This window comes from Seriola dumerili, unplaced genomic scaffold, assembly GCF_002260705.1.
Source record: "Seriola dumerili isolate Sdu_G_001 unplaced genomic scaffold, Sdu_1.0 BDQW01000088.1, whole genome shotgun sequence".
In the NCBI taxonomy this organism is placed as follows: Eukaryota; Metazoa; Chordata; class Actinopteri; order Carangiformes; family Carangidae; genus Seriola; species Seriola dumerili.
Genome location: NW_019174343.1, coordinates 10,772,294 through 10,796,032, shown reverse-complemented (window position 1 = coordinate 10,796,032; position 23,739 = coordinate 10,772,294). Strand labels below are relative to the sequence as shown.

The 23,739-nt window shown below is 40.7% G+C and overlaps 4 protein-coding genes across 5 annotated transcripts in view; all 4 read right to left on the bottom strand.

The window, feature by feature from the left end:
- Positions 1–5,310, bottom strand: part of LOC111221856 (citron Rho-interacting kinase-like) — a 36,278-nt gene extending 30,968 nt beyond the window's left edge. The window contains exons 1-5 of the mRNA XM_022745441.1: positions 5,209–5,310; positions 4,930–5,071; positions 4,266–4,441; positions 2,982–3,083; positions 191–333 (exon numbers count right to left, since the gene is read on the bottom strand). Of these exons, the coding sequence (XP_022601162.1) occupies positions 191–333; positions 2,982–3,083; positions 4,266–4,441; positions 4,930–5,071; positions 5,209–5,310 (665 nt within the window). The remainder of the gene's footprint in view (positions 1–190; positions 334–2,981; positions 3,084–4,265; positions 4,442–4,929; positions 5,072–5,208) is intronic.
- Positions 5,311–6,706: 1,396 nt separating this feature from the next.
- Positions 6,707–8,026, bottom strand: LOC111221864 (beta-crystallin B3-like). Its single transcript, XM_022745450.1, has 5 exons — positions 7,952–8,026; positions 7,696–7,811; positions 7,431–7,563; positions 7,210–7,352; positions 6,707–7,047 (listed from the first exon to the last, which is right to left on the bottom strand). Exons 1-5 carry the CDS (start codon positions 8,024–8,026, stop codon positions 6,777–6,779), a joined length of 738 nt encoding a protein of 245 aa, XP_022601171.1. The 3' UTR covers positions 6,707–6,776.
- Positions 8,027–9,115: 1,089 nt separating this feature from the next.
- LOC111221967 (uncharacterized protein KIAA1671 homolog) lies at positions 9,116–17,314 on the bottom strand. 2 transcript variants are annotated; one of them, XM_022745572.1, is made up of 8 exons: positions 15,993–17,314; positions 13,023–13,135; positions 12,222–12,318; positions 11,859–12,003; positions 11,613–11,749; positions 11,320–11,519; positions 11,103–11,188; positions 9,116–10,075 (listed from the first exon to the last, which is right to left on the bottom strand). In XM_022745572.1, the coding sequence occupies exons 1-7, from the start codon at positions 16,293–16,295 to the stop codon at positions 11,113–11,115; spliced, it is 1,071 nt and encodes a 356-aa protein (XP_022601293.1). In that variant the 5' UTR covers positions 16,296–17,314; the 3' UTR covers positions 9,116–10,075; positions 11,103–11,112. The 2 variants fall into 2 exon arrangements, with proteins under 2 accessions (XP_022601293.1, XP_022601294.1); XM_022745573.1 differs by lacking the exon at positions 9,116–10,075 and adding an exon at positions 10,799–10,907.
- A 237-nt stretch (positions 17,315–17,551) lies between these two features.
- On the bottom strand, positions 17,552–22,163 carry LOC111221600 (trichohyalin-like; the record flags this gene model as incomplete). Its single annotated transcript, XM_022745051.1, has 2 exons — positions 17,552–17,569; positions 20,301–22,163. Coding segments are annotated over 2 exons (1,881 nt in total), but the record flags the coding sequence as incomplete, so codon positions are not given.
- Positions 22,164–23,739: the final 1,576 nt, after the last annotated feature.

Genomic DNA, 23,739 nt, shown 5'->3' with positions numbered 1-23,739 from the left:
GCTACATTTCTCATGTCCAGCTAATGTTTTCCTGAATTATAGGCATTCAGCCCTCCAATGAAAACAAGAGAATGATTTGGTGAGGATCTAAGAGAAGTAGCAATTTAGGATCATTTCCTTAATCATTATTCCACAAAGCCTTGAAGGTCTTTACACAAACTTTTGTTGAATTCAGTAGCTAGTGTCTTACCTGTGGACGTAGCCCAGCTGATGGACGGCATGAATGGCCTCTACCAGCTCAGCCAAATAGAACTGAGCCATGGATTCATCAAATTGATCTTCGTATCGGTTTAGCAGCGACATCAAGTCACCTCCTGGCAAGTACTCCATCGCCTGAAGACACATTTGTAATGATACATGTTGCAGTGTATGCAGTCCTGAAGTGTTAGCTTTAAAACTATGACCAGCACTTGGAATTTGAATCTATGTTTGAATAGGATTAAAGTTAAAAGGCATTAAATGCTGTTGGAGCATTTGAGTATAAATAGCAACAAGTGTAGGACCACACATGTTTGAGCTTACATCAAAGCTCTATTTAGCTTAAGCTAATAGGGTGGTTCTCCTCATTATAGATTCAGTTATGTAACACAAGACACTATTGCAGATTTATCTGTGATACTGCAGTCAAAGGATTGGTCTTCCATAGCTAAAAATACACCAACACTAACTGCAAAACCCCTGTGTTGCTTGTGTGTATGTGATCTCAGGCTACAGGGCGACATGTTTTCTGTCGAACAACATGCCACAACAAAAAACACAAATCATTCTCAGATATCTCATTTTTAAACTTGGGCAACACAAATGAATAAATGGTCATGATTGACTTAAATTCTCCTTTATGCTGTCTGCATCCTGAGACAAGAGGCATTGGTCAGGCTAATTTGAGCTATATGGTGGCAGTCATACAGCCATAACAGGCGAGAGCCCCTGGTGCATGAATGGTCGGCGAGTCTGAATGAACGGGAGCATTCTCCAGTGTTACCTAGCAACAGGGAGACTGGGTGCCTCTCTGACACACGGATAAAGATGGATGCTTTGTATTTTCCTCCATGCTCAGTTAGGGAGCATGGTGAGACAGAGGGGGAGTGAAAAGAGAGGAGGAGGGAGAATGGAGATAGACATGTAGGGGGAATGAAGGAAAGTATAAGTAAAGGGGGAATGAAAGAAAAAACAAAGGGTTGCATGCAGAATAAGGCTTGGCTAGGCAGGAAATGCTTTTTCCTACACCCTATGCCAGTCTAACAGGTCATCAGAGAAAATATAGATTCTTTGCAAGGTTAACAGCCATCATGATGATTAGATTGGACGCTCTCTGTGAAGAGGAAATTGACACTTTACTTCCCGGCTGAAGATTAGGCTATTAGATGGACATTTTCAGGAAATATGCCTGGTCACCTCCTTAACCAGTCAAATGAGAAGATTATGTATTAATTATAGATATCCACTTTAACCTACACATGAAACACTGGAAGGGGAAAATATTAGCTCAACTCAATTGCTGTATTTTTCTCAGTTTGTTTTTACAGGTGTGGTTTCTGTAATGTGACATTGTGATTTTAGCTGCAGATAGTTATTAAAATACAGTTTGAGCATCAACAGTTTGAACCAAAGACTGCCCACAGCACCTCAGAGGTTACTGTCCAGTGGAGGTGCCAGCATTGAATAATGTCGTTACTGTGAATAAAATCCTGGTGATTCCCGGATGTACTGGTGGCGAGTTACTCTAAGGTGAATTTCATTTCACTTCTGAAGCAGGCTCACTATTCCCCCCTGCTTCAAAGCATTTCTCCTACATAAAAGTTGTTCCTTTCACTGCTCACTTCAGATCCCTTCCTGTAGCAGCTCATGTACTATTCCGACTGATCCTACTGTTTTATTAGTTACATTCTGGAAACCACAGCAGTGAAAGAAAATGAAAAAATTACACCTTCCAGCTTTCTTGTACACAGCTTTACATATAAATAAAAAAGCTATGTTGTACTTTGTGCATAACATATATGTAGACATAGACATAAGACACTGTGGTTTTAGAATCACATGACTTTGATACATTAGATGTATTTTTGTTCAACTATTGTTGTTGTTGGAAGGTGTATTTTTTCCACTTCTGAAGAAGACCATCCATTAACCCCTGCTTCTAGTTTTTAAGTTTACCTAGGTAAACACATCCTGACCTCTCTCCATCTTGTCTTCTCACGCAACTTTGGTTTTCACAGCAAACAAGCATATTCTCCAACATGTTCTGAAAATATTTTAACTCATAACTAAATATAAACTAACTAACATAATTAATGAAGACAATATTAAAGAATATAATTAAAAACATAAATATCAACTAATATAAAATAATACACCAAATAAAATTTCTTTAACAGTCACCACCGCTGGGCTCAGTTGATATTTCAATGCCACAGCTACTACACAGGTTTTACTCACTTAAATAACGCATTTAAAGATTTTGAGCAATTACGACAACAACTCCCTTTAATATAAGTTACCCTCTGTGGAGAGAAACCAAACCTAGACAGTAATATCACATGATATTTGTTCGACTTTGATTTGTTGAACACATTGTGTGTAAATTGAATAACTCCAGAACATTTTTTTTCAGTGGACTAGGTACCACTGTAACCCCACGTGGTTTAGTTTAGGGCAAGAAATATTCTCAGATATCATATAAAAATGCAGTTAAAACTGCCTCTTTTGTAACAATGGCTGAGAGGTACTAAAGTGTATCTCAGTTAGCGTACTTAAATAAAGAGGCTACCTCTATATAGCCCTCTATACTATATCACAAAGCCCGCCCTGTACTATGTATGTAGGCAATACAACTACATATACCACTTGACCAAGCGAGCACTACATGTTAATTACCTGCCTCTATTATAAAACAACTGGGAGAGGATTTAACTAGGACAAATTCTGTAACATAAAAATTTCAGTCCATCCTCAACATCAGAAAAAAACCCCAGCAGTCTTACCAGGTAGACATGTTCTTTATCCTGGAAGGCATAGAGAAGCTGTGGTATCCAGGGACTGCTGTTTAGGGCCAGGATCCTCCGCTCCTCTTCATGAAAAACCACCTGAGGAGAATTGCAAAGGTAATCAGCATATATACATTAAATAAATGCACAACAGAATTGCTGGACAAACTGGTATCGTGAGTAGTGTACCAGCCACATAATCAATCTCAAACATTAAGAGGGTAACACCTTCAGGGTGTCACAGGGGTTTATATGTAGTCAAGCTTTCTGTGTTTTATTTAGTTAATTCAAAGGAGATCTTAGCAAACCTTTCAACATCAGTCAAAGTCAACATGAACTTTATTGTCACTCAGACCATACAACAGAAGAGCACAGCAGAAGCAAATTCCGTTTCTCCTAGCTCAATATGCAGTCATATAAAAAAAATGTATAAATATACAAACATAAATAGACATAATGGACATAATGACTTTGAAATAAACAGTGCAACATGCCATATTATCACATAATCCCTCCTTTCCTAGCTTCAGTTTATAATGCTTGTTTTGTTTTTTGTTTGTTTTAAGTGAGATGTAATTTAAATTATGCAAAGTAGTCACAGGTGGCAGGAGCAAAATGTTTCTTGTTCATACAAGTTGTTCATTATATTGCTCACTTCAGATCCCTTCCTGTCACAGCTCATGTACTATTCTGAAAGAGATCTGTTTTATTAGTCACATGCCAGAGAGCACAGCTGTGAAATAATGTACCCACATTTTGTTTTGCTGTATTCAACCTTGCAGCGCCCCCCAGTGGGGGCTTTTGTGATTCCAACTTTGGACCACAAAATAGATAAATACACAGCACAAAGCTTGCAGGCAGGATAGCAAAAATGAAAAAACAACACTTATGTAAAACATTCTTAGTCCAACAGACATACTATTTTGGGAATAAATGCAAAGCAGTACAAATTCATGAAAGCAGGGCATTGTTTTCCTCTCATTCATCTTACTCTTCTGATTATTCATGTTTATTTTGTTATATACAAGTTTACACAGTTTATGGTTAACATTTGTCAGTGGTCTGACAAATACGTTTGAAGTAATTAATGAAACTTTAGAATCTGTATCTCTAAACATAAATCTATCAGCACCATAAGCATCTTAAACTCAAGGTACTAGTTGAAAAAAAAAAAACACTCAAAATTGCATGTAAAAGCCAAATGATCATTGTAACCAAGAAAAATGTTTTTTTTAAGCTTGTTGCAGTGTTTCACCACACTAAAATGAATATTGATCTTACATTTTCTTGAGTGCGTAAAATTGTCTTGTCCATGACTTTCAGTGCACAAATGTCTCCAGTGGCCTTCTCTCGGACAACTTGGACTTGAGCAAAGCGACCACGTCCCACCACTGCACGCAGTTCAAAGTCATGAGCCCCAGGCTGCAGAGCCCTCAGCTCTGAGACTACTTCAGAAACTGTTTCACAAACAAAACACACAGAAGTTCTACAACCACAGTTTCTGAGAAATTAAGTTAAAAACACGACAAATACAACACATTATGCCAAATATTTGAAGTCTATCTGGCAAGTACTGAGAAAGATATGGTCTGTACAGCTTCATTGATAGTTATAGTTTATATTTGTAAATTGTGGACTATGCATTTTAGTGGTCACTAGTGAGTATCATACACAACGAAACAAAAAAAAAAAAACACATACTCAAAGTGAATTTATTCTGTAAAAAAACTTAACTAGAAATAGAAGAAAAATATTATGTTCTTCAAAAACAACAACAGTAAAATAGCTAGCCATTTACTGTGAATAGGGATGTCTGAAAAGTTGAGCCACTTGGATGAACTGATAAAATATCGCACTTTCAACTAATGTAACTGGAAAAACACTGGACTGATAAAATTAACAACAAAAATAGGAAATTCTTTATATGTGTAAAATATATGCTTACACTTGTTGACAAAGTTTGCCACATGGTGTATCCTCATAAGCTCTGGGGAGGTGCACTCTTGGTAGAGAAGGAGCAGAGCCTCCAGAAACTGTTCCCGAGCCAAAGTGCATCCTCCCTGTTGCCCACACAGGCTGGCTCGTCCCTGGGGACAGCACATGAACACAGGAAAAGGAAGTCAGCTACCTAACAGTTACTGCGGTTGGTTTTAAACAGTATAAAGCAGTTGAGACCTAACATGTACTCAATTAATGGCATTGGGGCACCCCAGCCATACTTTACCTGAAACACCTGGTTGAGCCGCAAGCTGCGACTGGCGATGGGGTCCGTGGAGGAAGGCAGCGTTTTCAGGCTTCCCTGACTCACGTATTTGAATTTCAACATGGCTGCTTAACAACAAATAACCTGAAAAACATATTTGGTCGAAGTGAATGGACGTCTGTATCGTCCAAACAAAAGATTGAAGTGGAGCGACAAATGTCAACAATGCATCTCTTTAGCATGCTAAACTGACGTTGGCTAACGTCTGTTTGCTGACGTCGCTAAATACCCAGACAAACAACGTTAACAAGACAAACATACATGTCCTTAACAGAGCGGCGTGAGAATACTCACCGGAGTGCCATGCAGGTAGATAAAATATTCTTTTTAATTTAGACTAAACATTGATGAGCTAAGAGGAACACACTGTTTTCCTTTTTCCGGTCAACTTTCAAATTTTGCGCGTTCATCGCCCAACCCTCGAGCCTTCTGAATGAAGGTGGCGTCTGATTGGATGCTTAGGTTTTTTTTATGGGCGGGTCTGAGTGTTGTTTTAACCAATGGCAGACGGTTTACCCCTGTTATTCATCACATCAATCAGGGGTTCTCTCTTTCTATGCTCTTGCATAAAGAAATTGAAACATTTGTTATTTGCAGTAAACACATACGGAAAAATGAACATATGAGAAAAAAGAGATATAACAAAGCCTATGTTATTAGAATTAGAAAAGGATGAATTGAAGTAAACTAATAATTTGACATATATTGTTGCTGCTAACAAAAATACATTGTCCACCAATTTTTTTCTTTGGATGAAACAGGCCTAATTGTTGTGTACTCCAGTCATTTAGTGTTGTGGTCCCATAAAGCTTGCAGACTAAAAATACATTAAAAATAAAAAAGAATTGCCAAAGCAGCAGAGGCTGAGATATCCTACATGTAATATTGAGACTTTCATGCTTTAGCATGGGTCAAGCTCCTAACTGGATCCTACATTTCCCATAATTCAACCAGAAGCATCTCTCTGCTCTTCAAAATCTCACATCTTTTAAAAACCACACCCAGTTTGAAATAGACTTTCTGTTATAAATTAGTAGTTTCAAATTCAAGCCAAGATACCCCTGATGACAGGGTCACAGAAAACATTACGCTACTTTCCCACAGGTTGAGTGGTTGCCTACTCCTCGTGGCAAGTAAACTGACCCAGAGTGTTTGGTTAAAATTTGTCCTCTTTAACAATACCATAGTTAAATCAATCTTTTTACAGTTATTTTCCAGTTTAGATTATCAATGTTGCTTCTTAATGGCTTTATAGTGACTAGCACAATACTACAATACCCTTAACCTCACACATTTTAGGGTTTTTTTGTGCATAATAAATAAGATGCAATAAATCTCAGACTACCAAAATCAGGACCAAAACTTTTTTATTTCCAACAGAAATACATGTTTCATTGTCTGTTCCAGTTTTCCAAAATTGCATGGTCAGATAGCCTAAACTAACAGGGGGTCTGTTGGAGAGACTGGGTCCTGGCTGGCCTGGCCTTCATCTTGCCCCAGTTGCTGTAGGAGGTGCTGGAGGTGTGGCGTTAAGATTGGGGTTGAGTTTGGGATTTGGGGTTGGGAGCGGGAGTAGGGTTAGGGTTAGGGACGGGGTTGGGATCGGGAGTGGGGTTGGGAGGTGTAGGGGCAGGGGCAGGGGCAATATAGCACCCTTTCTTGTGCCACTGCATGTCCCGCACACGTCGGACGGACTGGATCTGAGGTGCAGTGGCTCCCCAATCATTCCAGTGCTTGAAGTCTCCATGCTCAAACACATACTGGCTCCCTCTGTAGCCTGGATACATGTATCCCACCCACCTTCAGAGGGAAGAGAGAGAGTAGCATATCACATACATGGGACAGTGAACTGGGCCACATTATAACAGGATGCTTATTTTAAAAAAATACACACCCATTACATTATCTTAAAAAACCTAGTAGCTATGAATAGCATTGATCAATGAGAAGGTTACAGCTTACGTTCCACTAATAGCCTTAGCACTGGCCACGCGGTCCTGGAAACCATGAGCCCAGAGACTGGGGACATCATCATCAACAATCTCCATCTTTCTGCCTTCAAAGCCTGCATTCTCAAACAGGTTCAGCTTGTGATCTGCACTGTCCTGTGGAGAAAAAAACAACAGGTTTGAGCATGTCTGGCAGGAGGTTACATATGCTAATATTACACCCATATTACTGACCACTTTCAGAGGCCTGAATGAGCTCAGGCTGTAGATGCTCTGGCAGTTGGTCCAAGTGCTCCAGCGAGGATACTCTCCCTTCTCGAGCACAAATTGCTCTCCTGCAAAACCTGGACGCTCAAACCCTACCCAGCTGAGGACACGGAGAGAATACATCACATATATATGTACACGTTCATCCTAAGCAAACGGAAAGTGCTTGAAAATAGGATGCAGATGTAATAAAAATTGGTGAGACTTCATGAAGGGAAGCTGAATCACTCACGGTCCTGACTCCACAATGACTGAGCCAACTCGCTGTGTCTTCTCCAACACATTTTTACATTCACCAGACAACTCCACCTTCTTTCCACGAAAGTTCTCGAACTCAAAAACTGCCAACTGCAAGACAGGAACAGTTGACAGTGATCAGCTAAGTCTCAGTTCCACGGTGATCCTGACCATTTTTATTTTATTCAATACCCTTCTTTCTGTGTATATGTTATGTGAAGTCAATAGAAAAGTTGTTTCATAATAGGTACCTTATATGTGGCTCCAGCTCCTCCCTGGCCCTTCTCTGCAGGCAGCTGGTCTGGGGTTCCCTGCTGTTCCGTCATTTTACCCTTACAAAGCACAGCATTACATTGTTTAGTGATTTTGTGAAAATAAAAGAAGAAAATTGTGTCTCCTGTAACGCCGGAAAAATTGTATAAATTAATACATGGTCATAGGTAGGACTTTAAACAGCTGCAGAAACAAAAACAATTCCTTTTTTATAGAGCTGCTTGGTTCTGATCTAATTGCTAACAATTCAAATATATCAACAAAACATTTGCATATTTAATTTTACTCAAATCCTAGTTGTGCCAGTTTTATACAAAAGAATAAGACATCAACAGTGCACGCACAAAATGCTACTTAAGAAGCAAGCATAAAGGAGAAGGAATAGGAAGAGTGTAAAAGAGAAACACCTGTCAGGGAGAGGGATGATCTTTTCCTTTTTTTTTTTTTACCTGGATGGCTTGTGCTTCACTTCACCACGTACAAGCCACACTCTCCGTCTTTCCTCTTTCTTTTCTCTCTCTTTTCTGTCTGTCTCAGTGTGAGGGTGTGTGTGGGTGTGGAGGCCTGGCGAGCGGGTCGGTGGAGGCCAGTTGGGGGTATTTATGGTTTATTTCTGGCCACAGCAGCAAAAAGCCTGTTGATGCAGCAAGTCTGTCGCACCCATTGTGTCCATCACACTGCTTCTCAATAGGCTTGCCCCTCTGTCCCTGGCACACTGGCAAACGCTGCCCAGCTCTGCCCATGCTGCCATCCTGACCATGATCCTATAGTGGGCACACGCACTGACTGCCAGCCAAGAGAATGAACAGAGATCAGTCTCACTCAGCACTATTGGCCCCACCCAGCTATCTTGCTCTCCACTCTCCTGTCTTCTACCTGTTTCTTTATCTTTCTCTTCATCCAGCATCCAAAATGCTGCATCAGACTTTCTTGCTTTCTGGTGGTGGCATCCACCAAAATACTTGTATTAATATAATTTCCATGTCTGGATTCCTTAGCTTGCTTTCCCTGAGCACATGAATTACTTTTGACTTGACCAAAAACTGTGATGGGAGTGGAAAAGGCAACTTATCAAACACAAATGAGACTGTAGATTTTATTTTGTTTCCCCATAAAAAAATACAAACTCCATTGCATTTCTTAGAAAACTTTTTAATAAAATTCCCTCAATTTCCTCTTATCATACAGTATGTTGACCATAAATGATTACAGCATTGATGACAGTCAATCAAAAACATTAAAAAGGCACTGAAAAAGAATCTCAAGCAGACAAATGCATTTTTCTGGATTAAAGATTTTACAAAACATTCTTTCCTGATTCTGTTATAGCATGCCAAAGAGTTCCTCCCATCTGACTGTTGACGGCCTGACCAGCTTCTGGGTGTTTTAATAAAACCAGGGCCTGCATCTTTACATTTTGTGGAACCTTATTTTAAAGAGAAGAGAGGCATTCATGTTGTTATAAACTGAACAAATTCCCCTGACCCAGTTACTACAGTTATGTACGTGATTATTCTATTGCTTGGATGCACTGTATAGAAGGTAATTCTTTATAATGTTTTTTTTTTTTAAAGTGCTAGGTAGGTTTACTTGAGATCTGTGATTGGTAAAATAATGTAAAAGACATTTTATAAAATTTCAACTAAATACACACAAGGTGCGATCCATTATTTATATTCAGTATTTCCTGTATATACAGTGTAGGTGTGTGTGTGATGCTATATACCCTGTTAAAGGCCTAGTGTCATCATTCCCTCTGAGTACATGATGGACTTACACACTGAAACAACAACACAGTGTATGGCTTTGCTCTAAATCATATTGGGGTATTCACCCTCCATTGAGCCTCTGTACAACAGTCGATAAAACATGCACTTGGCATTATTAACACATCAGTCTTGGCACATAGCCTTGGCACTATTTCATTTACAAGATGAAAAGTTCGTGATGGCCTCAGCGAGTTCCCCTTCTGCATATACCATTAAAGGTCCAAAATAAGGCACTCAAAGTGCAAAATGGAGCAATCATGGCAAGGTGTCTGTCAGCAGCAGCAGCAACCGAGATGGATTGATTGTTGTTCAACAACAACAACACAGTGTCTCCTGCAGGCAACAAAAGATTCAGTAGGTTCAGAACAAAACTTCAAACCAATAAAAACATCTTATAACATCTTATCTATATATACACTTATTTATGTAATACATTTAGGATTTATCACACAACATTTGTGTGATTCATTTTTAGCATAGATGGCCCAAGTTTTACTTAAACCCATAACCTTGTTACAAGGGCATCCACTTTTTTTCACCAAGCTACACATAACCAAAACGGTGAAGTCAAGATCCAAATACGACCGCGAGCAGCAATTGAACAGGCAAGTAGCAAAGCATCAAGTAGAGCAAACTGCATTCAAGTACAATGAGGACATTTTACCCACTGTACAGAAATGACAGGAGAAAGTGTTGGAGAGATATGGACTATTTCCTGTTTTTGTCTCTGCTGTCAGTTTAGTCACAGTCTGTATTAAAGAACACGAGTGTTTCTGACAGCACTGCAGAAAAGTTTAAACCATTCACTCTCTATTATTGCAAACCTATTCAGCTGTCTTGAATTATGACTCACAAGCAAATTAGTCTCTTTAAATAATGCCTTCACTCCTACAGTAATTCATTTTATACGCTAAATGTCAGAACCTTCATGCTCAATGCTCATCTATGGCTGATCCTGTTAAGTCCCATAATGCTCTACATATTACAAGCAATTCACTGTTTTTTAACCACCAATTCGCTTGTTACAAATATCAGTATTACATGTCTACTGGCATTTGATAAATAAAGGAAGTCATCCAAAAGATACTTCTTTTTTTTCACATACGGTGACGACTGGATCAACTTTGTGTGAGACAAAGCTGAAAATGTTGACAAACTCAGAATGCTGGTGAAATGAAAAAAAAGAAGGGATATGTTGATACATATTCAAACAAATGCAAAAAATAGCGGAACTTTCCATTTCTATAGGAAAAAAACCTCTATATAGCAAGAAGTTATCATTTTAAGTTTTTTATTTTATTATGTAACAAAGAGCCTGTGTCTTTGGTATTTTAATTAGCACTGCATCCATATTATTTACCTGTGTCTGGTTAAGCCTCGCTGCCATGCTGACTCAGACGCTTCTTAGACTTCAGTTCTTTCAGCCAAGCAGGAGAAGAGTTGGCACTGAATGACACAGAATCACAGTTCAGAATAGTGTCATAATTAAAGCACACAGCAATTTTTTTTTTTATTAATCCCTTCATTTGATACTATATCATATTTCTTTGAAGTGTGCTGTCATTCTCTGCTCTTACCCTTTGTCTGTGCCGCCTAAGGGTGGCAGCACCCGTGCAGCCCCTGCGAGATGAGCGGCAGAGCGAGGAGAGTGGGAGAGTTGTGAGGGTGACGGTGCCTTTTCCTCACGTTGACTTGCCTTCTCTTCCCTTCCCTTGTCTTCTTCTGTTTCCTCTCCTCCATCAGCTCCTCCCCCACCTGTTCTCCTTTTTAGTTGAGCCTTGGGGAGCAAGTCAAGTACACTTTACTTTGAAATGCTGCCCTTTTATATCAGTTATGTCAAAACCTGGAAACATATTATACTGAAGCTTACAATCAAGGCTGCAGGGTTCAGACCAGGGAACATGGGGACTCTTTGTGAGGCGGGAGGAGGAGAGCAGACTATCTTTGTTTTCGGCTGTTCCTCATCAGAATCTGACTCCCTTTGCGTGGAAGATGCTTTCTTTCCATCTAAAACCACATCCACAGAGTCAGAACTGGCAGTGAACCAACACTTTAACACTTGTATATGACCTGTTTACTATGAATTAAAAGAATCACTGAGCGTCAATGTAATAACCTGCTGAGTCACAAGCCCTCCAGTCCGGGCTTTCCCTCTGAGTCGACCCTGCACGGAGCGAGCGTGACGGGCGAGTTCGGATTCGCCTCTTACCAACATCTGCCTTGGATCTCTGTGCACTGGTGTCAAGCAGAGGAGTGGAGCTCTGTGCACAGACACAGACACACACTCACACACATAATCTAGCAGGCAATGACCAGATTACATCATACTATAATAATACAGATATAGGAGTGCATATTTTCCCAGGTGGGTATGCAAAATAAAAATCAAATTACATTTTAAAGTACATTTTAATATTTGTGGCAGATAATCTACAAATTAACTGTCACCCTTCATGAAGTTCAACGAAGAGTCACCCACCTCAGGGAAAGAAGCCAACGCTGGCTCACTCTGAAAATCAGTGCTATCAACATCTTGAGACGAGACTTCAGGAACTTGGTCAGGGATGTGCTTTGGGCTGAAGAGAGAGAAAGTTTTTTAGAATCACAGGGTGAGAAGAAAAGACACATTGTAATTGTTGAGATGCTTTCAGTTCAGTTTTTTTTCTCAGTAATTTTAGTCCATTTTCAACAAGTCTCACACTTCTGGGTTTGTGTGTTGTGCTCTAGTAACCACAAGGGGGCACAGGACGTTCAACTCTTGAAAAGCACTTGCCAGCTTATTTTGTGTGTTTTTTAATGTGCAGCTGCTGTTGATTTTGCTGTCACAGGATTTATGTTTCAAAAACAGAAATTGCATGTTTCTTTAGGTTGAATACTTAAATTTCTTCATTGCAAAGTCCAAATCACACACGGAAAAAAAAAAAAAAAAAAAATGGAAACAGAAAAATAACTTTGGTTTCAAAATCACCTTGGGTTATTTTTACATGCTCCACTGGCCTTCCAACCTGCACCTTGAGGCTACGTACTTAAACACTTCAAAGTCAGATAGCTATGGGGCTTCTATTTTTCAGGTGTACTCAGTTAGAATCAAATCACTTCAATGTGGAGCCACACCTTCAACACAAGACACAAAGATTGACACTTAAACCTGTTTGGTCCTGTCTGTCTCCATCAGTGTAGATGAAGGAAATGAAGCCACTTAAAAATACAACACGGATGTCAGCCTGTAGTCCACAGTAAGTGGGCTTTGTATTGTGTTATAATGCAATCCCTCTCCTACCTGTCACTGTCAGATGTCTGTTCACGGCCCCCATTCTGCTGGCCTGGCTCACTGTCTGTCAAAGCATCAGTGTCTTTGTCTTCTCCGTTTAAAAAGTAACTTTTAACCTGTGTCTGAGAGATAGAATTAAATTAAATTAAGCATGAACAAGAAAACATACAACAGAACCGGAGAAAACTTAAAGGAAGGTTTTGATAATCCGGATATAATTTGCTGAACTTTGATTCCACCTCTGTTTGGATCTACCGCTTCATCATATAAAACCAAATGATGTTAAGTGCTCCTCTTTGTTGTGTAAATTTGCATATTAGAACTTCACATTGTGGAACTGAGGCAGAGGAGAAAATGGACTGTGTGCTGAGCCAAGATCACTAACTACAGAGGGAGAGAGGACTAAGGACCAGCCAAGCATGCGTCTTTTAATGAGCCGGTCACAGAGGCTGGGCTGTCCTCAATAAACACCGCGAGCGTGTGTATGCACGTGCACACACTGGTGTACACACTGGCATACACACCTATATGCGTACACACAGACACACCAAACACACTCATGCTGTCACGCCCACATGCTGGAATGCATGGGTGCACATACACAGATACAGACACACACATGCAAACAAATTCCAAACAAAAGCAACTACTGTGCACCTCCTCACAAACATTCCTTTAAGCTCTCTTCACATTTTATCAACGGGCACATCCCAGTGTTGTGTAGTCTAATATTGTCACCTGGATACAGAACAAAAGTCGAGTAAACACCCCAGCCCTCCATATGATTTCATGCCCATTCCATCTCCTTCCTGAGTCCATTTATTACTCAGGACTCAAAGAGCAGCTTCATTTGCACAATGCCTGTTATCTGGCAACATCACAGCATGAATGAATAGGCTTCTAGTGATTTTCCTATAACCACAGACTGAGTTCAGATGCAGAGGAAAACAAAGTCTGGTCTAACAGAGACACAGTCTACAGAGGAACAATTCCACCACCATGCATGTCCTACCTTTATCGTGGAAGCAGCCTCTGCAGCGCATACTGTTTTTAACATAGTTGACTTAGATCATTTTTTCAGTACAGCATGTGACTTGATTACCTCCCTTTCATACTAAAATAACTCCTGTTTGGCAATGGTGCAAGTATGTAGTATGCAACAATGACTAATGAGACAATAGGCAAATGTATCTCAGACATGCAGATAAAAGTCAAACAGTCAATCCCTGTCCTATGTTTGAGAAAACACAGAGAAGATGCTGTGTTTGTATCCACCTGACAAATTTAAATCCATTATTTTTCCCCCTATTAGGTCTTTTTTGGCCTCTACCAACTCCTGATAAAAATATTTGGCTTTTTAAGCCACTAAATGCTCCACTATGTTCACCAGATGGTCACTAACTTTGTCTGTCTGTTATTTGGTGCTGGTTCAGGAGAGTAGAGTGGACTTATCAGAGCTTTTTCACCAAAGACATCTGCCTTCTGTGGCTGGAAACAAAGCTGAGGAATGTGAGACTGAAACAAAACAGTTAAGTTGCGTTAAACCAAAACAACAAGCAGAAAGATGCTAAGATCCTTTGCAAAGCTGAGGGGGCCTGTGATAAAGCCTGTTGGTTTGACACTATGAGTGGCACCATTCACATGACACATGGTCATTGTCAATATGAAAATATCTGTTCATGCAGCTTTAATCTACATGAGCATAGAAATTCAGAGATAGTACATACACACACTATGGAAACTCTACCGAGGCATACTGTTAGATTCCTTAAGTATTCTCCTACTAATAGCTGAACATTTTGGACAAAAACGTCCACACAAGTGAAGACACAAGTAACAGGTAAAACTTCACTGCGCTTGTAAGCTCAAGAAACCCGCGTATGTGTGAGAGGGCCAATACAGTATGTGCTCACGAGGGCGGAGGATGTACAAGTCAAGACAGAGTTGGCTTCATTATAGTTTACCTGCATCACATTTTTGTCACGGCCAATGGAATGTGTAAGGGAGCTTGTTTACGATGTAGAGGAGAGGACAACATCCGATAGACGCCACAAGCACAACTAACCGAGACTCTAATCCAGGATGATAGACGAGGACTGTCGACAAAACATCACCTCTAATAAAGGGAAGTGATGGATCATCTAATTAAGCGTGGACATAGCCTGCAGGTTATTGTCTCTCTTTTTATGCCCTTGTGTCTCCTGTGCATACACACCCATTCACACTCACATGCATGCTACAACCACAGTTAACACTTGAAAAATACTCAAATTCAGAGACAGATATGTCTTAATCCTATTCATTAAGATATAATATATTACGATGTAAAAATATAATATACTAAAATGCAAGATTATAATCCAATGTAATGGGCACTATTGCAGTGATATATAGTGGGATAAAAATATCAATTTCTACCATGAAAATGAGTTAAAACGTCAACAGCCATGACTAAGTGAAATTAAACATGAGCAGCATGAACAACAGGCAGATGCAGATATAGAGGGCACAGACATAAACAACCATACTTGGATAAACCTTGTCTAAGTGTGTCACACTTTGTTACAGCCCTCTGCTTTATCTCTGACACACAACATAGACAAAGAGGGAAAGGGCATGCATGTGCACTGATAAAACACTACATTCGGACTTTATCAGATAACTCTGTCCTTCCGGAAAACAGACCGCCTCTGTCTACTGCGCTCCCTCTTCACATTTGCATGTTCATCTGTTGACACATGGGTGTGGAGAAATATTGCACTCAGGAATTAGTCACATGGGTTACATGGAGCTTTGGACCAAATTGTAACAAGCGCCTAATCTTGTGTATGACTACTCTGTTCATTTAGCATTGTACCTAATGCCAATGAAAATGAGCAAGCCAAGCCTTTATAATAAAATGTGATTTTCATTTAACAATAGTGCAGAACATTGAAGAGCATTCATTGCCATCTACTGGGTTAATGTATCAGCTCTTACAGAGCGGGTTCCAGTGGCTCTCCTTTGTAGAGTTTGCCGACTTCTGGTGGAGAAGCGGCGCAGGGATCTCCTGCTACGTCTGGCGAAGCTACGAAGCGGTGTCATGGCTCTCTGAAACCTTCCTCCTCCATCTTCACGTTCTTCTTCTTCTTCTTGTTCTTCATTCTCTTCTCCCTCCTCCTGCTTCTCTTCTGCAGGGCCCCACACCAGCTCCAGAGCGTCTTGCAAGGAGCGCCGTACGCTGCCCACCCAGCCTGCCACCTGCAGCTGGGCGGCCGACAGTTTCCCTCCCAAATACTGCATGGTTGAAAAAAACTCACACAGCTGGTTGTCCTGGCACTAGGGTCACCATGGGAACTGGGTCAACAGAGAAATTGAAGTTCAGCCTTATTAGAGATAAAGGGATTTTGTGGGTGATTTAAAAAGCTGGATGTGTGATCTGGCTTTCAGTTGTCATTTTCAGCAAGCGGAAGGTAATTGCAGAAAAAGGCTTCTGACGTCATACAAAGCGAGATATAGTCCTTTCATCTGAGCAGGGTCCATCCACTCTTTCCATAATTTTATGGCTCAGGTCACACAAACTTCCTGGAACACAGTCTATTATTTGCTGTCAGTGAAGAAGTAAATAGTCTGACCGGCCATGTGTTTGCACTGTGACAACACTACTCCACTGCAGCATTCACAATGATGGATGTGACATCCTAAGCAGCAGCGTCCCAGAGAAAGACTTTCCCATCATCAAACACATTATCATCCATTTAAAAGACCCTGACACAAGTCTCAATCAAAAACTTAGTTTTCCTTCAACTCTGGAAGTAAAAAAAAAAAAAATAGGAGAGCAGCTTTCAGTCTTGCAGAAAACTATATTAAGTGTTACCTCTTCTCTCTTTTGCTGGGACTTGCTCTGCCACAGTCAAGCCTGTCTGTTTGTGTATTTACATCCCAGTTCACATCGCGACTCCATTTTCCATTCAGAAAAAAAAGGGAAAAGCAGCGTGGGAAATATCTGCCTCTCCAAACATCCAAAGCCAGGTACAGAGAGGTAGATCACCCCCTTTATCTCCTCTAGACCTGAGTGATTTCAGAGAACGTCACAACAAAGCGGAGGTCTGTGCTCGGATGTGGAAAATCCCGAGGGAATGAAGGTGCGGCAGGTTGGGCCAAGGTGTTTTCTGTACCTCCCTCCACTACTCTCTTCCCGTAGCTAAACGCAGGTAATGAAGGAACAGGTCTTTGTGAAAGGAGAGGGAAGAGAGGACAGCAGAAACAGGAAAACTTTTGGAAAATTCAGAGAAAGTTTTAGCAACAGAGAGCACTAGATAGATAACTGAAAGAATGGAAAGCAGACATGGGCACTATTGCACTTTCTTGTCTTCTTGTCTGTGCTTTAGCCCATCCTCTTTGTGTGTATGTGTGCCAGAAAGTGTGGGGGTGTGTGAGTGTGTGTGTGTAAGTGTGTGTGTATGTGTGCAGGCGGGTGATGGGCTCCCTCTCAAAACGGGGTGGAGAGATTGAGTAGAGAGACAGAGAAAAAGAGCAGATAGAGGCACCATGTATGGTCATTCTGACATGCTTCCCTGTTGGACAGATCCAAATGAGGACATGATGACTACATAGGACCTAGGCCCTACTCACTATAAGATTCATCCATCTGTCTGTCTGTCTGTCTGTCTTTTAGTCCGTAGCCTGAATGAGCGTGCACGGTCGGCTGCACAGCTTGTGTTTTCCCAGTAAACATTTTCCTCATTCTGCTCTGTCAAACTGAAATGTTTTTATCTGCCACACAACAGTGTCTCTGCGGTGGATGTTTTTTAACTGTATAAAAACAACTAAACCATACTGTTTAGTGTTATAGTGGCCATATTATAGCAGTGTAAGGTGCTCTACAGAAACTACAGAAACTTAAGGAAGGAAGCACAAGGAAGTGCAATTTTTAAGAGCAGCAGCACCACTCAGTGGTTAAAACAAGGACATGCCCACACAGCCATGACCAACAACGTTTCAACACAAATGGCCTTACGTCAGCTAAGTGCTTATGTGCTATGCCCCCCCCTTACAGGAGCACACTGGTTCTGTGGGTTATGGTTTGTTTGCTTAAGTGTGCACACAGCAAACAGAGACACAATATCGCAAAGACGCTCACATACATACATACACATAGTTTAGGGATCCAGAATTCATTGCATGTTCAAACAGGTGTGTAACCGATCTGTCTTGACTGGCAGGGCTACGTCAGCTGTTCATTTACTTTGCTGTACAACCACAACTCTTCACTCTGTTCACCTTGAATTATCTGTGTTGCCTTGTCTCTTTTCAAAATTAAGTGTGATGAAATTTCAGTCATTTTCAGACTGTTAATGTTGCTTTCTGTTCTTGTATATAATTTTTGTTTCATTGTTGTACTTGACATTGTACTTCAAATTGTGTTTACCCATTTGTAGGTTTGTTTTTAGGCTGCATTCTCCACTTCAGCCTCTTACTCTGTTTACCATTAACAAGGCTAACATCGCTAACATGGCTAAAATTTCCCAGTAACATTAGCTGACTATTACACTCCTAACTGATTTGGACCACTTCTTTCAAGCAGTGCAGTGATGACGTTTATTTGTGGATTCACCTAAGAGTTAGCTCAGACACGGTTTGTTGACTGCAGCCTCACTACAACTTCAATGGGTTTTCGAATGTGAACTGACTGAATCAGAAAATAAACTTTGTGTTAGAAACCTCCTTATGCTATTCAAGTGTAGAGTTGTATCATATGAGATAATATGCACAAAAATAAACAATCAATTTTACATCACAAATGTAATTGGAACTAAAAGAAGTTTAATACTTGATTAATTTGTAAGATAAAAGACACAACATATTAATTCATTCATTCATTTATTTGTTAATGAGCTTTGCTAATTAATTAGCTTTACAAGTCCTGGTAGGTGGCCTGTGTTACCTTTGGACAGAGCCAGATTAGTTTCCAGTATTTACTCACTTCTTTTACTTACCCATAGCTGCTGGAGATAACCCATCCAAGATGCCCATGTGAAATAATTATAATAATAATCCATCCCTTCTATATTTTCTTCTTATATTTTACTACCTCGGCTTGTCTTTTTCCGCAGTTTGACGCACAAACAAGAACAGAAATGAAAGTAGCAGTAGAGAATTGTGGGAGGGCTGCAGATAAAGACATAACTTCACTTTCACTTTCTGATCACCAGAACCACCCTCTTAACATAATATATACCACTCGACATAGAGTTCATACAGCTTGATGTACTGTTGCAGATGCCTGGAAAATTCAGAAAATGGATTAGGAACTGAGAATGAAGGGACTTTAAATATGGGAATGAATCCTGCACTTGCACAAAACTGTACATGTACACTGTGTTCAGACCCCTTCAATTTTTTCACATTGTGTTATGTTGCGGCCTTAAGCTAAAAGAAGAAGAGAAGGGCTTCACTTATTTATTTTGGCATTTGGCTTAAAAAAGTGTGAAAAAATTGAAGGGGTCTGAACACTTTACAAATACACTGTATATGAAAGAGGACATGGAAGAGAAATCCACTCTTACTCTCTTTCCTCAACCCTGACATATCATCTTCAGGGGAGTACTACATGAGACCCATGCACTCTCACTGCTGTTTTTTTAATCGTCACACCTCAGAAGTCACTTATTTTACTCTGATGTTTTTTTATTTTGTAAGAAATAAGCTGTCGCTGTCAGCAAGGCCAGATAATACTACTGACACATACACACATACACATATATTTGGTTTTCAGGCCATGCTTGTTTCATTAATCAGTGTCACACCCACACACACACACAAACACAAACACACACACACACACACACACACACACACACACACACACACACACACACACACACACACACACAGAACATGCTCTTCCACTGAATCTTAATCAGGCCAAAGCAAGTATGACAAGATATTTTTCCTTGTGCTTGTACTTGTGCAACAGGAATGGCGATCTGTCGGTGCAGGTGAGTTGTGTGTGTGTGTGTGTGCGTGTGCGTGTGTGTGTGCGTGTGCGTGTGTGTGGTTGCCTGGCTGATATGATTCAATGGTGAAATAATCACATTTACGTGTGCACTCCTGTCTCTGTTCTATCAACCTCACCCTTTTGGTGTCATTCAAGAATCTTTCATGCTGGTGTCCTCAACAACAAAGTGGTTTACCAATCAAGCTGCATTCCAAGCGAATTCATTTTGTACTTACCTCCTCTTTCTCCTCGTCTTCCGCTTCGTCCACCTCTTCCTCCCTCTCCATCTCCTCTTCCTCTTCCTCCACCTCTGTGGAGATCAGCTGTCCCTCCTCTGGCCTCTTCTCCTCCTCCTCCTCCTCCTCCTCCTCCTCCTCTGGACTCTCCGCAGCTGGTGTAGGCTCTGGGCGGTCTGGTACTTTGTTTTCCTGAGACCATACATTCAGGGGCACCAGCAACTCCACAGGACTGGTTGCCCAGCTCTGCACGAGCGGACTGGTTTCTGCTTTAGCCTTTGAGCCCCATCTCTTTGGTTTGACTGAAAAATCATCAAAATCCACGTCGATCAGAGACTTTCTGCCGACGGAGAAGTCATCGTAAGCAACTTCTATTTGACTCTCTTTGGGCTCATACGTTTTTGCTGAGAGGGAATGTGGTGTTTGAGACTTCTGTGGCGCATCTTCAGAGTCAAAGCTGATCAAATTTGACTCAACCTTGTCCCCTGTGCTCTCTCGTTCCCTGTTGGTCAACTCAAGTTCTTTCCTTTCTCTCTCTTCGTCCATTCTTAGCTTATCTTCCATTTCTTTTGCTTGCTTTCTTTCAAATTCTTCTTGCATTTTTCTCTCCAGCTCCTCCACTCTTTCTTTTTCTATCTGTCTCTTCCTTTCCTCATGTTCACTAATCAATCTCTCCTCCTCCTCTCTCAGCCTCTGTCTTTCTCTTTCCTCTCTCAGTCTCTCCTCTTTCATCTCCTCCTCCTTCACTCTCTCTTCTTCTCTCTCCTTCTGATCTTGCTTTAGTCTCTCCTCCTTCTGCTTCGCCCTCTCTCTCTCCTCCTCTCTCTGTTTTTCTATTTGCCTTAGTCTCTCCATCTCTTCCTCTTTCTCTTTCTGCATTTCAAGCTCCCTTCTTATCCTCTCCTCCTGTCTCTGCCTTTCCTTCATCCTCTCTTCTGCTTCCAGCCTCCTTTGCTTCTCCCTCTCTCTTTCCTCAGCCTCATCTCTTAATCTTTCTTTCTCCCTCTCCTCTTGTTTGAGTCTTTCCTCTTTCTGCCTTGCCCTCTCTTCGTCCTCCTCTTTCTGTCTCTGCCACATCAACTCCAACTCCTTTTCTCTCTCTCTTTTTTCTTCCTCTGCTCTCAAACTGTCTGTCTGTTTCACCCACTCTCTTTCCCACTCCTCCTCTCTTTGTTTCTCTTTAGTCATTTCCTCCTCTCTCAGTTTCCCTTCAAATCTGTGTTCCTCGTGTTCATTAATCAAACTCTCCTCCTCTCTCAGCCTCTGTCTTTTTCTTTCTTCTCTCAGTCTCTCCTCTTTCATCTCCTCCTCTTCTTCTCTCTCCTTCAGATCTCGCTTTAGTCTCTCCTCTTTCTGCTTCGCCCTCTCTCTTTCCTCCTCTCTCTGTCTCTGCCACATCACCTCCATCTGTCTTTCTCTTTCCATCTCTTCTTCTCTGAGCCTTTCCCTTTCCCTTTCCTCTTCTTTTAACCTTTCTCTCTCCCATTCTTCCTTCCGATGTCTCTCCATTTCCTCCTCCTCCAACCTCTCTCTTTCCCTTTCCTCCTCTCTCCGTTTCTCCTCTTCCCTGATCCTAAGCTCTTCCCTCTGCCTGGCCTTTTCTTTCTCCCTTTCTTCCTCTTCTCGTTTACGCTCCTCTTCTAACTTAAGTCTTGCCTGTTCGCTCTCCTCTGCTCTCCGTATTTGTTCAAATTCTAAATGTTTCAGTCGTTCTTCTTCTTGCTTTTGGATCTCATTGTCCTTCTGCTTAAGAATTCCTATTCGCTGGTAGACGGGCAAAGAAACAGAGGTGTCCTTCTCAGCTTTATCCTCAGGTGTCTCTTCTTCCTCTTCTTCTTCCTCTGAGCTGGATTCGGATGCTGAGCCCAGGATCACTGGAGGCCCACCATCATCTCTCTCCACGATACCAAAGCGAACAGAGCGACGTTTCACATTGTCTCTCTTTAGAGCTCTTTCACTTGAAGCTGAGTCTCCCTCATCGCTGGCAGTTTGGGTTGTAGATGGGTTGCGACTGCGTGGTGGGACCTCAACCTCTGTTGATTTGTTTTGCTCGTCCTCTCCCTCTGTTGAGCTATTCAAAGACTCCTTTTCTGTGGGAACATCTCTGGATGTTTCCACTGGGGACTCTGAGGGCACTTCAGCTGGGGAGACCTTTGAACGTGGATCCACAGCCTGTGTAGACGACGTCCTGGTCGCAGGAGGTTCCACATGTGGCGTTTTGGGTGTTTTCTCTGCTGCTGGAGCAGTCACAGGCTCAAAGCTGTAGAAGAATAACAATCATAGTCAATCTATATGAAAAATCTGAGTTTAAGGATCTTGCTAGCTTTAATAGATGTTTCCACTAATAAAGGGCTTAGTCATGTAATTTAAACACAAACACAAAGGATCATATGTCACAATAAAGGATTATTTCAACACCTACAGAAATATGCTCATTAAATTCTGCTCTAAGAATTAGAAAGAAAGACCCATGTCTGTATGTTAAATATGAAGCTACAGCCAGCAGGCTGTTGAACTGTTCCTAAAAATGACCGGTTTGCCCAGATGAGAAAAAACAAACAAACAAACAAAAAAAACACACATTCTTACTCTAACAACTAGCCATTCTGATTGTTTTAGTTTTATTTTCCAGGTCTTGTGAAATTAAAGTGTAACATCTCAGCCTGTACCGCACCATCAGAGATAGATCTCTTTTGTTTTGGTCAGAGCATTCAAATTAGCATTTAAAAAAATTCAAGAGGAGCTTCTCTAAACAGTGTCCCTGTCACTCTGGATGATCCACAGAATGTGCTGTCGACAGTTTTCATAGGATTTATTTCTTGAGTAGAAAGAGCTTCCAGTAAAAACTGTTGTTGCTGTTATAGTTTTTAAATGTAGATTTTCAATGCTGGGAGCAACACAAACAAAATTCTATTTACATGTATTGTAGTTGGAGCAACAGCAAAAGTCTCATAGATGGATATCTGAAAAACTTGAAATCATCAAGGACGTATTCAGATCCTTTACTTAAGTCAGAGCAGTAACACTGCAATATGAACATATTGCATTGCACTGAAAAGATTATTTAAGAAAAAGTAAGTAAGCATTGTTAGATAAATGTACTTACATATGAAAAGAAAGACAAAGAGGCAATATCTCACATTTAAGAAGTGGGAAACATCCCGTTTGGCATTTTTGTTTGAAAACATTTAATGATCAATCATCAAAATAGTTGCCGATTAATTTCCTGTTGTTCGACTAATCAGTGAATTGACAACTCGTTGCAGCTCTACAAATTTTAATTACTGGGTGGTTTCAACTATAACAATGCAACTCATTTATGTGTTATTTATAAACTCATAATACACCTTGAATGGAAAATCTTAATCTGTAAAATAATGAGTAACTAAAGCTGTCAAATAAATGTCATAGAGTAAAAAGTACAAAGTCTCCCTCTGAAATGTTAGTTTAGTAGGTAGTAATATAGTATAATCTAGCAAGAAATGGAAATTAGTTACTTAGTTACATTCCA